This window comes from Parus major, chromosome 3 (assembly GCF_001522545.3).
Source record: "Parus major isolate Abel chromosome 3, Parus_major1.1, whole genome shotgun sequence".
NCBI lineage: Eukaryota > Metazoa > Chordata > Aves > Passeriformes > Paridae > Parus > Parus major.
Window position 1 is genome coordinate 53214434 of NC_031770.1, and position 15926 is coordinate 53230359.

At 38.1% G+C, this 15926-nt stretch overlaps 1 protein-coding gene across 4 annotated transcripts in view; it reads right to left on the reverse strand.

Moving 5' to 3' along the window:
• Positions 1 to 15926, reverse strand: part of ARID1B (AT-rich interaction domain 1B) — a 293784-nt gene that overhangs the window by 62848 nt on the left and 215010 nt on the right. For all 4 annotated transcript variants that reach the window (XM_033512733.1, XM_015621230.2, XM_015621231.3 and 1 more), the window contains one exon: positions 4007 to 4186. In XM_033512733.1, the coding sequence (XP_033368624.1) occupies positions 4007 to 4186 (180 nt within the window). The remainder of the gene's footprint in view (positions 1 to 4006; positions 4187 to 15926) is intronic.

Here is a 15926-nt window from a genome sequence, read left to right on the forward strand (position 1 = left end):
AAAAAAAAAAAAAAGGAAAAAAAAAAAAAAAAAAAAAGAGAGAAAAAAAAAAGGGCAAAATAAAAGCCAAAAAAAATACAAGAGGAATTGCCAGGAATGGGGAGTGCAATCTTATTTCCATGTTTCTCTAATAGATTAGTAATTTGTTGGCAGTGGCTTTGACAGAAAACAGATGGATGCAGCATTAAACACAATGAATGCAGCAGATGCTAGGCCAGCCCACATCAGCTGGACGTGTCAGGCAGCCAAGTTCAAGAGCCCACACTTTTCAAGTGGGTACAAGCCTGGCAACAGCGGCTGCACAGTACTACTGAACAACTCCTCCCCTCCATATCTGAGGGATTTTTGATTCTAACTCCCCCTCGGCAGAGTAGAATTCTACCCAGAGAGACAACATCTCCAATGCATGAGAAAAAACAATGCTGTAACAGAAATCAGGAAGAAAAAAAAAGCGTAATGAAGATAAAGTAGAAAGAAGCTGACTAACAACCTGCCGAAGACAGATGTTCATACTTACTGCTGAAACTCTGGTCCACTTTGTTCAGGTTTGCTGAACAAAGTGCTCTGAGATCTTGCCATTTCTAGGCAAACTGAAAAGAGGGAAATTTGAGAACTACCGCAAATGTGCATTTCACCATCAAGCTATTCTTCTACAGACAATTTAAATATGTTGTTCTGAATTCCTCTGAACTGTTTTACCTACGGGACTTCAGCAAGATACAGCTGATATTTAAGCCTTAGCCCCACAGACTCTTGCATATGTGGGTCTGGATTCAGAGTTCCAGATTCTCAAGATACGTGGGACATCTCATCCTTAAAATGCTACCATTTAAAATAAAATCCAGGATTAAAATCAGTGGGAACTAGACAGCAAAGTGCTTTTGTGAAAGGAGTCCAACATTAAAAGCACACTTTATCACAAGCAAAAGGGGGGGTTTAACTTACAGTCAACCTCTGGGGGTTGTGGTTCAAACAAATTCAGTAGCAATTTCTCTCTTTGTTATACCCCAACAGAACAGCCTTACTGCTGAATTGAGTAGGAAAAGTTAGGAAGACAGGATGCATTTCTGAGACATTTTCCTGAATCACAGGAAGCTTTTCTCTGCCCCAGCCTTAAAAGATCCAGCTGACTGTGGCATCTGACTGCTCTCTAGAGTGCATTTAAGGGACATTTTGCCATGGCAGCAGTCTGATGGTCAGCTCATAGACCAGAGCTTCATTAGCCCCCGAGCTAGATGTTGCCCAAACACAAACTGAAGAGATTCTTTCAGTAGATTCTTACAGTAACAACTTCCATCCTCGCTCTGCTTTAATTTTTTTTTAAGAATTCTTTGGGACAGGAAAATGCTAGGATTTAATTTTTTATTGGAATTAATCTTCTGTACTGCATGCTCCTGTGTTGTATCCCAGACACACGAAGTGTGGAGCCAAAGCCATTTATTATTTTTGTAGGAAATGGTTTCACAGAACTGGACTAGGACCCACTACAGAACTGCTTCCTGGGAAAATATATTCTGCCCTTATTATAGTTCTAAGTGTCATGTAAACACATGAAAATCAAATAAATCAACCACAGGCATGAAATGGATCATTCTGCTCTCATGAACTGGGGGGCTAATACTTCTAGTCTGAACTTAATGGTGTAGTCTTTACTACAGTGAGCAATTCCACTGCACAGAGGACACTAGCCTTGAGCAATTGTTTTCAGGACAGCACATAGTGAAATCCAGTATTCAAAGCTGGATCAAAAGCTTAGTGTCCAGAATGCTTTGATGCATATATGAAAAAACAAGTAGTCCTGTGAAACCCAGCCTAAGCTTAACAATATTCTGGAAGAAGGCCTATGTGAACAAAACATAGAAAACAAATCAGATCCGTGAGAATTACTTTAGTTTAATAATGTAAGAACTTGGTTTCAACCCAGGTAATTTTTAATGTATTTCCTGTTTTGGCAGAAAAAGGCAAATGGGATAACATTATTATATATTCATTGTCGCTGCCATATGATTATGCTTTGTAATGGGTATGTTAAGAATTGCACTTATGGATTACTTTCATTTAAAATGAAAAAATGCTATTAAAACCTTAAGTCCACGTAAACATATAAATTGGAAATATTGCTATCTTCATCCCTGGATTTTATTAATGGTTAGATCAACCTGGAGAAAATGTAGTATTCTTCTGGTCTAATTGTTACCTATAGAGCTGACAGCCTGCAAGGCCCTAATTTTATGAATACCAGTGCACTGGTACTCATCACTGGCAGAAGAACGTGATTTTCATCCATCATACTGTTCACCAAACCCTTCTGAAATGGCCTGTTAATGACAATGATGCTCATTTTCTTCCTGTCCCTCAAGTTCGCTTTTTAATAGCAGTTTCTTCCTGACCATGACCCATAAAATCATTACATAGGCACTTTCATCTACAGAGGGAGGAAAAGAACTGCTGAACTCAAGCAAAAAAAGAAAGTAGTATTTGGCATGTTACTTAAATGCATTGATTTAGTACAAAAACCTTTCCATTCAATCAGTGTGGATGGCTAATGTTTTACTGCACTTGACACCCACTATTCCCATGGTTCGGAATCTCAGCAGCGGCAGTACAGCTGGAAGTCAGGATAGCACATCATAAATCCACTGGATTTTTTACCAGTTAAGCTAGTTGCTCACTGTGCAGATAAAAATAAGCACTTGGACAGTATTTTATAGCCACAAAATGCTTTCCAAATAAAAGGAAAGCACCAGTCAACTGGAGTTAGGTAATTAATCTTCACACATGGCTATAAGGCATTACTAGACCCATTTTATAGTTAAGGGAAGCAAAGCAGAGAAATGAATCTACTTGCCTAAGTTGAAAGATGATGTAAAAGGCAGAGCCAAAATTAGAAACTGGGAAATCTTGGCTTGTAGCCCTGTGCTCAGAACACTAAACCAAACGCTACCCAGAGATGAAACAGAAAGGAACATTGCGTAGGGCAGCAAGGCTCCTTGCAAACAAACATCAGAACTAGCTCTCAGAAACTTGGGAGACTGAAATAACCATCCTTGCTAGTATGGAAAGTTATTGAACCCTACAGAAATTCCCATTGATGGCTCAAGTCCTTTCTGAGGCTTTTAAGTGAGAAAGCAACAGTAGGAAGTGCTGAAATAGAAAAGCTTCTTTATGTACCCCTGAAGAAAATACTGACCCTTATATATTCCATGACTTGACTTCAACTTCATTAAACCCCTAAACACATGCATACTTTATAAAGGTTATCCATTAAAGGCAAAACAATAGACAAGTTCAAGGTTGTTCAGGGGCAGAAACTATGTATTCTATTTTTGTTTTACACCCCCACCGATTCTGTCAAACAAGCAAAATAAAAGGAACTGTCTCTCTCAGTCAGAAGGGTTAGTTAAGATTCACAAACCATATGCATTAGAGCTCAATATTCTATTTCCACAGTAGCCACCGTATTATTATCCTTGTTAGAAGACTTTACCCTCAAAGTCACCACACAATTTCAGGTTGGCCTTGGGACTTCATCCAAGAAAAGAAGTCCTATTTTGGGATCAGTGTTGTGACCCTGATTTCATGCTTGTTCAAATGCAGCCTCATCACAGAGATGACATGCTTGGGCACCTAAACAATAGACCTGGCAATGCCACAGATTCATCATTTCCTTGCCTAATTTAAGGTCACTATTTTTATACAGAGAAAAGTGCTAATAACAGAAACAGCTTCTTCCACAAGGTGCAGCTCCACCTTTGGATACAGCTTTATTTGTTTAGGATTTTTTTGTTTTAAATGGAGAGTGTTGTGTGTGTGTTTTTGTTGTTTTTAACATACCTACTTACATACACAATACATACATACATACATACATACATACATATATATACATACATATATATATACATGCACACACACACACACACACACACATATTATATATATATATATATATATATATATATATATATATATAGTATATATATAGTAATACCAGCAAGCATTTTACCTTGTGGTCCATACTGGCTCATCTGGGGCCCATAAGTACCACTTGAATTACTCTGCTGAAAGCTACCAATTCCAGGATGCACTTGACCTCCAGGTGAGGGGTGTGGTGACATGGAAGGTCCAGTTTGTTGAGGTCCATATTGTGACATTTGGGGGTTCCTCTGTATGCCTGCCATAAAACCTATAGCGAGAAAAGCACCAAAGCAAAAATTAATATTCAGGTAACTGTTCTTTATTTTTTAAAAAAATAAATCTTTGGCATTAAAATAAACTAACCCTTTTTAGTTATCTCAGGCTAAGAATACCCAGAAAACAAAACCAAACACATCTCCAAATCAGCAACGATGTCTCAACCACCAAAACCTGTACATAAGGTTTGAAAACCATTACTTTACAGGGCAGTCCTGCTTAGTTACAAACGGGTGTTAATTTTAAAATGGAAACAACTTTTAGGAAAAAAAAAAGGTAATTATATGCATTACTTAATTAGCAGTACTAGGGAATTTGCCTGATGACTTATGGCGAGAGCATCACATCTTCCAAAATTGTATGTCGCTACCAAAATGCCTCAATTCAGCATATAGAAACCCATTGTAAAATCTCCTCTATTGCCAACAAACTCACCAGAGCTAAAATTTACCTCTGTGTGAAGACTAGTCATAGCAGCCAGAAGTGACAGTTGTTTTGTTCTGTATTTGTGCTCTAGGTCCTTCTTCTAGTCTTTCCCCTGCACATTCCACTGCATTCTCTCCTTTTCCCTTTTGTAAATGTATTAATGAATCCAAATTTAATTTAAAGTTCAAAAGCTACAGCAAGAGACCTAGTGAAACAGTATCAAATTTAAGCTTCACATGAAGGAACAGAACTAAGCCTTATTAAATGAAGGAAGAAGAGGGTTTTGTAGTGGGGTTTTAAAGTTTTCATGAACTGGAAAAAACCCTGCAATCCTTCCCATGAAATGTCTATGTAGGGATGCTGGTTTTCTGACGTTTTATACCCTGAAAGGTTTTAGTGCTGCTTTGAATGTTGAAGAGGATGTGCTGGCAAAATTTAGGCCTTTTTTTTTTATTTATTTCTGGAGGAAATCCGCTCTCTTTCCTGTTCTGCTTGCATATTAAATTTCATCTTTCCATTTCCCTGCGAGGCAAAACCAGTGCATACCACATAGCACAGACCAGCTCTGGCTGTGCTTCCATCGTGCTGGGTGTGGAGGGAGCCCCAGAGAGAGGCACAAAAGGATAACTCTTCCACAGGGCCAGGGTGTCCTCCCACTGGTTAGCACCAAACATCAGCCTCTCCCCCACTGCCAGACACTCAATGCTTGATTAATGAAGAGAGAAAATTTTTTCTGGGCCATATCCAGACACGTGATCCAACTCATAACTGAAAACATTGAGGTGCAGGTTTTAAGGAGAAAAGCCAGGAGAGATGGCTTTGCACCCCTTGTGCCCAGTTCTTTGTGCTATGAACAGCTCAACCCATATTGTGCTAAAACTCCAACTGCAAGATTTTGCAGAATATGCATCAATTTTTCCTGATCTTTGTGCAAGCCCCAAGACAAGGAACTTGATCACTCCCAAACTGCAAAGTTAGAGCGTGGCACTTGCTCTGGAGGTAGAGCAGACATTGACACAGCAAAAAAAATGAGTGCAAAATGGCAGCTTGGAACCTGGTCTGTACTGGTTGGAAAACTCCACACTTCTGCAAAGGAAAACATGCATGCCCTTCTCCATTTAGCTTTATTTTGAAGCAGACCCCTTGATTTTTAAAGCAGTTTCACTCTGGCCACAACTCTCATTACAAAGCCTACATCTTCTGCTAAGAGTGCTGTAAGTAATTTAGAAACCTAATACAATCGTATGTCTGTGCAAAATAAATGCCCATGTTCCTGACACACACCATATATATCACTCTTGTGGGATCCATTTGAATGAAAAAATTTGTACTGGTCACACTAAGGTTTTTATTATAAAAATAAGAAAGTTACTCCTGTGTCTAGTGAGGTTTTTTTTTCTGTTCAGCTTTAAATCTATATGACGTAACTTTCCAAATGTGCTAGTAATTAAAGTTTTTGAGCCCCGTTATTACTGCAAGCAGTACTTGACACCACAAGGAATGGTGATACACTGAATAGCTACTGGAACAGTAATTTCCAGTAGTAATGCTGGTTATTGAAGCTAATGGAAAACATGGACTAATATCTTATGAAAAACATGGAAATTATCACTTTTAAACAGCTCTGTTGTTGGCAAAAAGGCTTCTCAAGGGACCAGAGTAATAAATAAAAATAAGTGTTTCTACTCAAATGACCTCTTCTTCAGACCTCTTCTTCTTCTTCCTCATTGATTTTGGATGCTGTGGAATAGATGTACAGCTATGTGTACAGTCATAAAACATGCCAGGAAGAGAGTGGGACACTTGTGTCCATCCAGATAAACCTTTCCACTCAGTCCTGGTAATCTTATCAGTATTACTTCTGTGCAAAGTCCCTTGTCCTGCCTTATCCATGCTCTGGGCTGTGGCTCAGGGAACACTTGCCAAAACCAAGCCAGGGACATGCCAGTAACTCAAGAGCAGAGATAACTGTGAGAATACTACTCAAACTCATGCTCTACCCTCAGTTTAATAAAGATGTCAATTAACACAACAAAAAAGGAACACACTCCTAAACTGCTTTTGACATGAGGCATGAGTTTCATCATCTCAGAGGGTGTAGGATTCCTTTCAAATCAAGGTTGGCTTTGCTATCTTCTCTTGAAGGAAGATAAAGAAGTAAGGAAAAGTAATCCTAAAATTCAGCAAGAATATCTATGCTATGCTATGTCCTTTTACTGTCTGTATGGTACACTGAAACATGACGTGCTCTATCCTTCCACAGAGCAGAGGAGTCCTTTCAGCAACAGATGAGATGTGGAGTAGCAAAGAAGAGTTATTAATGTTATCTGGATTCCATTACAACACAGAGGAGTCTATCCTAATCAACCTACATGAGAGCCCAGTCAACATCCAGAGATGAGTGCATGAGTTTGAATTGTCTTAAATATTTGCAGAAAGCTCAGATGTCTTAGAGAGAAAAGGGTTCTCCGTCAATACATTAACATTCATGCATCATAAAGAAAAAAACAACATCAATTCTAAAAATCTTATCAGAAATGAAAGGGAGCAGCTGGCATACATTCATTTTTCCTTATTTACACACATTTTCCCTAGTGTTCAACTTCATTTTATAGCCAATACAAAAAGAAATAAATTTTCTTTCTGGAAAATTAGATCTAAGATAAAGTTTTCTTCTGTAAAGAATGGAAGTAGGATTACATTAGAGGAGCACTGGAGTAATGGCAGTGAAGTGATTCAACAGCCAGACTGCATCTGACATGTCAACCCCTGTGACAACAAGGTGGGTTGTTTTGTCTTTTAAACTGCTAGGAAACAGCTATGAATTAAGCCTTTAGAAATTGTAGTGGCAACATACTCATCAGTGAACAAATCTACTCCCCTCCCTTAATATTAGTGGTAAAAAGAGGTAGAGGTGATGCTTTACTTGCCATCACAACAAAAGATTACTTAGTGAAAAAACACTTGAGTGAGTTTTGGCAAAATAAGCTATTTCAGAAGTAGCTGAATAAAGTGACCCTGCCAGAAGCATTCTCTCCCTTTTTAGCTAGCTTTTATACTACATTTACATATGTGAAGAATGACTGTATTAAGAACCATTTTAACATTGCAGAGTCATCTCTGCAGGTTGTTTGTTTTTTTTGTTCTCAGTGGAAGAGTAGCATACTATTATCAATTATCACACCGTAACAATAATAAAATATGTTTGCATGTTCAAATTGAACATACATAGATTGTTTTAAAATGGTCAGGTAGCCTTTTATTTTTCTTCTTTCTTTTTAGCAAAGGACAGAGAAAAAATAAACCAAGCAATGCTTATGATAGTAGTGTTTCTGCTCCTTTGATGAAGGAAAAGACAGAAACGAAGCTTCTGTTGTTCTAAAGTGCACTAACACACACATCATATAGCTAATACCACCTGTGTGATGCCTTTTAGAAAGTATTTAAAACCTTGTCTTTCCCTCATGCATATGTATACACAAAACAGATATACAACAGTAAATTACTAAAGCTTTGTGAAATTATGCACTAAGGTTATCTTACTTACATTTGTAAATTGACCAATACAAACCCATCTGTTTCTTGAATACAATCACCTTAGCACTACCCATGAAAAACAGCCACTGAACGTGTTGGGTGCTGCTGTAAAATCTCAGACGGATTCTTCTGATATTTTAAAATCTTGGCTTGAATATGAAAAAACCTTACAGCAAAGCAGAAGCTCAAACAAAAAGAAAGTGGCTGCAAAGGAACAGGTTATTGCATACCAGCTGATGGACAGCAACTGTCTACTGGCACACAATCCATGGTCAACGAGAGGTCTTTTGGTTTAGCCAGGTCTAGTCCATCAATTTTCATGAATGAATTAAATCTGAAAACATGTGCAACACTTACTCATTTTAAACTCACAAAAACTTTGGAGTTTACAGTGATAGCAGATAATCATTAAGTTATGCATCTGATAAATAAAAAATGAGGAAAGGTACAACGTGCAACAGTATATTGTAAAAGTGAACTTACCTAAGAAAAAAATACACTGGCTATGGCTCCTTTTAGAGGGGCATGCTCAGTGACAGAGCTTGGGACCAAAACAACTGACGAACCTTTCTGAGTAAGAAACAAGGAAGTTCGCCTTGTTCTAGGGCAGGGGATGAACAAAGGGCTATTACTAGCTAGACAGGCTTATTACCCTGAAAAGCATGGAATAAGAAAAGTAGAAACAGATTGGATGCATACACTGATCATCAACTAATTACAGAAAAATAACATAAAATCCTGTACTTATGAATCAGCTCAAAAAAATTAAGTATGTGAAGAGATATTTTCCACGACCTCTAAAGGAAGAACTTTTGTGTGGGGAGAAACACAGAAATTTCCAATGCTTGGTATTTTAGCAAGGCTCTGGTCGGTACCCTTGAGAAAAAAGAGCAAATGTTTGCACACTCATGACACAAGTTTTTGGCAGACCTTCCTTCCTCAGACAGTGGTTTGGGTTGTGTCCACTCTCTCAGGATTTTCACCAGAGTACACAACAGAACTGCAACAGATCTAAAGCAGTGACTCCCAAATCTAGCTCATCTGTGGATAAACAACACTGAGGTAGACATGTCAGGGTAAAGCTTAACTAACAAAAAAGCATTATTCTGTGATTTGATACCCTGTTAACATGGCAGGATGATGAGGATTCAGTCACACTGAAACTCTGCCTAGCCCACCCATTTCGGATGGCAAGGACAGCTTCAGACTGGTGAACCATGTCTTGGTTTTTGCCCAGCTAAACATGTCCACAGTCAACACCTCAGAGCAATGCAAGAAAACATCCAAGAGAACACAACCCACAGATTGAGTGTTGTAGTACTTGAAAAAGTTGGTTATTCTCATGCAAGCCTGTGATACCAGAACCCTAAATATGCAGCCAGGTTGTGTGCAGATGGTACTTGAACAAACATCTTCAAATGGCGTGGTCAGACCTGTAGATGTGTGGTTTACAGACAGCAGGATGTAAGAAAATACTGTTGTACCACTGCTTACGGGGAGCCAGCTCTACCTGGCAACAAACTACTTCCTATTACTGGCAAAGAATGGCATGGTACCTACCCCTGAGGTACTACTTAAAATAAATACTGAAAGGACACAGTAAGAGAGATTTAGGTACTGGAAAAAATCTGAGCAAACAAAAATGTTATACAGGTCTAAACAAGTAACAGCAACTAAGAAACTGGTGAAGGTTTGACCAATGTATGAGAAAATAAACCAAGTAAATCAAGTGAAATCATATGGCATAAAAAACCTGGTATCTAGTATCTAGAGCAAGCAGGCACAAGGTTTCTTTACATTTGAGATACCTCAAATCATATTTTAATTTTCCAGAAAGCAACCTTATTAACACATGCCCAGCTAGACCTGTGTTTGACACATGTGAAGCATCTGACAGCAATACACACCACAGGGTGATGGGCTGGTGAGCATGAGTGGCTGAGCTTGCAGTGTCAATCTCATTTAGACAATGCAAATACTAATTCTTAATATTCCTGTCCAGTTAATAGGCAGATAAAAGAAATAATAAATAAAATAAAAAAAATGTACCACTGCAGTATACCAATACAGTATCTTTGGATATAATATTTTATAGAAGCTGAAAGAAAGTATTTAAAATTTCTTATTTCTTTCTCCAATCACATTCTATTTTTTTTTTTTAAAGTCCCAAAATGTTTTTAGGAGAAAGTTCTTTGAGAAAAAAAGAGCAAATGCTTGCACATCCATGATACAGTTTTTGGCAAACTTTCCTTCCTCAGACGTTCACTCTCAGTTCTTCTGAGAACTCTTCTTCTAATGAACTGCTCTTCTTCTAATTAGAAGTTCTTCTAATGTTTCTCCATTAACCATGAAAAAACATAATCAAGTTTCTACACTGAGCTCTCTTTTTCAGCCCACATAAGAACCCGCATAAAGCTTGCCAGCTTCTCCAAGTCCATCAGAGTAGAGTACCACTAAAACCATCTGAAGTTCTCTAGGCTAGAGTAACAGTGGTATGATTTCCCTTTGGTATCTGGACAATTTATTTTTACAATGGTATTTGCTAATATCTGCAGTACCACCACCACCACATTTCTTCACATCAAGAAAGAATGTTTCTTAGCTTGTGTGAAACAGCAGTAAAGAAAAACATCACCACAGCAAAATTAGGATTTCCTGCAAAGATCACTGCAGCATTTCTCGTTTCCACAGAAAGACCGATGTTCTGTTTAGGAATAAGTGCTGGACTGGTTTTATTTTTCTTTATTTTCTTAATATGCCTTAATATCTATCTTACAGTCTTCTCACTGTTTATTTGTCAGACTGCTTCTCTTCACAATGTGAATTGCTTTGGGGAAGATGGAAACTAATGACCTAGCTAAGGTTTTAACCCAGACCCCCCAGTGTTTTACCAGCTGTGCTATTAGGTTAACTGGCTGAATCTCCTCTGCTTCTCTCTCTGATATTACAAAACCCAGTCTATGTATAGCATGCAATAATGTTTAAATTTTTCCCACCCCTAAACCTCCCTCTGCTACTGCCTAGCCTTGAAATTCATATAATCTATCACTGATAAATTAGAATCTGGGGAAGGATCAGACAGATTACCCAGATGGTAGCCGGGGAAGAAATATCCAACCTTTCCTAATGCAAACCTTGCATAATGCTCTCTGATGCAAATTTTAAGTGCTATACTGAGGACAAAGGAAAGACATTTGTGGAGATGTTCATGCACAGACTAAACAAAAAACACATTGCTCATCCACCACTTTACACATAATTTGTTACTGTAATATACTTTACACAAGAAGCTTTTACTTTAGTGCTTGAAAAATCAGGGTCACAGTGACTTGCAGGACAAAAGCCCACCCTGCCCTCCCAGCTGCCACCACAGGAAATCCTGAATTTCAGTAGGTAGCTTGGGCTGCTGGAATTAATCTCAGCAGCAAAATGAAAAATCTGAGGAGTAAGTCTGCTTTGCACAATCAACATTTGTCTAAGTTTCGCTAATAATGTGCACACTTAGGAAAATCATGGAGGACAGCAAGGAAGGAGCATTTTGTAAGGTGTAATGTGCAAAGCCTGCAGGCTAAATGGTCTAAATTTCAGGTTTGAAAATTTTACCCTCCCCAGAAACCTGCTGTTCAAAGGTTCCCTGAATCAACTCAGATATTCCTTTTCATGAAGTAAATATATTGAATATTACTACATATATTTTGTGGACAAGACTAAAATATACATGATGTGTCTTCTGTTGCACATATGTAAAATAAATCATACTGTTTCTTTCACAAACACAAAATCAGTGTGTTGTCCTCAGTCCCAAAATGCCTTTGCTTCAGTCTTATTTTTACCATGATTTATGATTTGACTGATTTTTTCCTTTCCTTGATTTGCAGCTGTTCCCTGATGAGTGTTTATTCTTTTGGAATCCTTTGGGATGGTAGGAATTATCCAGTGTTAGCTATTAATATATACATTATATAGATTTCAATTCACTGTCCTGTATTTTAATTAAAAAAGACATATAGAGTCTTAGATTAGAGGTTGTTTATCTTTACAGAAGCTTCATAAAAAGGTTAATTTAGGTACTGAGGAAGTAGTGTCCTGACAACCATGGTGCTTCGAACAGGCAGACCACTGGCAGGTCCCAGTTTATAGGCCATGATGAGAAGCTCTCCCAGGGACAGGGATCATATCCAGTAATTTTACATCAAGCATGTGACAGCAACATTGACTGCCACTCTGTCAAGTTCTTCATCAGTAACTGCTGTAGCTTATCTTGCTCCCTGAGCCCAGAGGCAGGGAATTTGATGGCTGCCTAATGAAGTCAGTGGAAACTTTTCTATTGAGAAGTCTCTCTGCTGGCAACTATATAAACTCTCTCAGAATAAGTCAATTCTACTCCCTAAACTCAAAAAGAGAATCCCCAATTTAGTTTAAAAAATGAAATAAAGATTCATCTCCAAGTATAACAGGATTTAACATCACCAAGAAAAGTGCAATGACCAGCTGCTAGTATACAAAATTTATTTGTTGAGACCTCACTCTGGGTTTTGATTGTACAGATATTATTACCTTCTTCACATCCTACTTCTGCAGTTTTGCTGTCTCCCAGCATAGCTTATCATATGTAAATCATACCCTTTTGTCCTTTGATTCTTCTTGCAGATGGCCTGCTGTATATTTAGGATAGGCCACAACTAATCAGATCAACCTAAAGCTGAGACTGGTTGGTGTATGTCTGAAATCCAAGCACAGTCTGGAACCAGCATCCTGAAATAGCGCTTGACTTCTTTAAGAATTAACCTGTTTTGGCAGAGTAACATTATTTCTAATACTTCTGGGCAAGAAAAGCAGGTTTTCCTCAAACACTTGAGAGACAAACAGACACAAAACTATGCACTCCACAGCTCAGAGAGAAAAATAGAAACTTTTTATCCTAGTGATGTTGATTGCTAATCAAAGTACACATATTGTAAGCTTTTTTTGCCATGCACTGCTCATCAAAATAGCAAAAAAAATAGCATATACACATTAGAAAAAACTGCTTATCACAGTGACATTACTTTTCGGTGCACTTCCACTTTTACAATCCAATTAAAAATACAGAGGTACAAACGAATGATGGCCCTGTCTTTTTTAAAGACTGTTGATAAATTTAGCACTTACTAAGTTGAGAAAGGAATGTAGTCACCAAAAAAGCTTAGTGCCTGGCTTTACTGCATGGCTCTGCCTTCACATACAGGCCTGCTCTGTGTACTCCTATGCATCATGTTCCTACCTCATCATGCGCCTTAAGATAAAAAAGGGATGTTTTACAGAGCTAGTGTGACAGTTTCAACTAAAACATGCTTTTCCTACTCACACGATGCACTTTTTCTCTTTGTTGAGGGCACAGCTCCTGTAACCCCAGTTCTCCAGGCATGATTACCACCCAGCCTGGCAGAGTGCTCCTGCATACCAGACAGAGCTCAGCTCCCCTGCACTGACCCACCTGGAGTACGCTGTGTGCAGAAGAGGCACTCAAACATACCTGTGGCTTTGCACTCTATGCATGTCTCAAGCATCTTTCTTTAAGAGCCTGAAACACTTCAGTCTACATCAAGTAAACTTATTACCAAGTCTGATTTAACCTTAAGTGGTATCATCGTTAACATGGCAAGAAGAAGAATGTTAATGACAAGAATCATTTTATTCTCTAGCTCCTCAGTGCTCTGAATAGATCCCAAATCCCCAAATGAGAGCAAAAAACGTATTCTCAGGGAAAAAGTCTTTTTAAGATCTAAAAGCAAACGACAGTATCTTTTTTGTTGCAATAAGAATTCTTTGATCTATTTTCTTCCTTCTGGTTTCTCTTTTTAAGAAGAAAATAGGTTTCAGGGAAAAGAATCTCTACCATGCAATGTCAGTATTAAGCCATAAATCTGATCAGGAACTGTAGGTGCAAAACACCTGATTGGTATTCTGTGTCTTCCACACAAGCAAAAACATTTATATTTCGTTAGAAGAAAATGCATGACAGTGGAATTTATGTAATGACCGTGTACAAATAAGCATGCCCAGAAAACAGTTAAAGGGGAGGAAAGTACCTGTATGAAACCTAATGGGTAAATTAGGAAATTTTAGTTACAGGAATTCAGTTGCTACTTAGTGCTTGTAGAGAAGCACAAAGAGAACATCAAAATGCCTGATCACATCCCATCTGTTACAACCTCTTACTGGATAACATCTTGACTGCCAAAAAAGCTATTTAAATTTACTACATTGCAGCTACTGATAAATATCACTTCTGTGAAGGTCTAATACTAAATAAGGACATGATCTGAGGATAAACCTTACAAGCAGCAGTGTCAAAAAGGATCCAAATTTTGCTTAGTGTAACACCTGTACTCTTAAGAGCATGCAGTTTCTTACTCCTTGTCCCTGGCTGTGAGATGTTTCTAACAGAGCACACAACTGTACAACACTCCTCAAAAGCTGGATGTCAACCACGGAGTGAAGTAAAGGTAGAACAGAGAGAATGACACAAAAAAGAAAAAAATGAAAAAGTACTAGGAGAAGGTGATAGGAGAAGGCGGCAACTTCTATTCAACAATTTTGGAGGTGATTACTCCAGGCACTGTCCACATAGATCTGACAGGCACAGAACGCTGCCATGAAACTGCCTCCAGCAATGGAATACATTTTCCAGCACATCACAGCAGCTGCAACTGCATCAATTCTGCTTGCAATCCATGTCCAAAAAGAAAAGTTCTCAGTGGTCCTATTTCAGCATATCTCAAGGACTAATTAAATCCTCATTACTATCTTCTAATTATTCCAGTGCTCTGGGATTTCACTCCGCAAGTCCCCAATGGTGCATTAGATGAAAAGGGTTAAATAACCTGTGTTGATTTTGAGACTCCAGATCTATTTCAGACCTTTAGCATATCATCAGCATTATCATGAATATTTAACTATGTACCGCTGTGAAAATTATAAGGGGAAAACAATTAAAGATTTTTTAAAAATTAATTCTGACCCATATACATTTGCACTAATAAATAAGGCTTCTTTAAGTATCCCCATTATGAGAGTGGTTGCTAGAGTAATAATGTGAAGTCATTAACTGTTTTCATTAAATTCAATGGTTTTCAGGAGCTCCCAATTCACTATTTTAATATAAGACTGAAACCTGACATCTCCATATCCAACTGCATAAGCATGAAAATACTATTTAAAAGCAGGTAAGTTTTTTAAGTTTTTTTCAGAATTATGTAAAAAATCATTAATTCCTGCAGGGGTAAAAGTGCCTATTTCAACATTATTATGACAAATACTCTCCTATGCACAGTGCTTGCACAGGTGAGTGTTCATATAAGCAGACAGAAATCTTCATTAGTTTACAAAAGTAACAACAGGAGTATAAGATAATGGCCAAGTTTCTTTTTCAGGCTGCAGATTCAGAAAACTAATTTAGAGGGTCATTTGGGGTGTGCTGGGCTTCTATATGATCCCTAGAAATAGCTTCTAACTCCTTGAGCTTGTAGTACTGGCTACTAAGGACATCCTCAAAGCACAGCTTCTGAAACCCAAACAAATAAGTAGATACAGCTGAACATAGGGAACTCAAGTCACTGTGCACCTCAAGTATTTGCTGAATGATTATGACAGCTGAGGTATTACTGCTGCCCCACCTCTGGGGCTGATGCAAAGAAAGTTGATATAGAACTTTGACTTCAATAAACACAAACTATCAAGCCCCTACTTTTGATCATATAAATGAAAGTCTGGAGTAGGTCTATTAT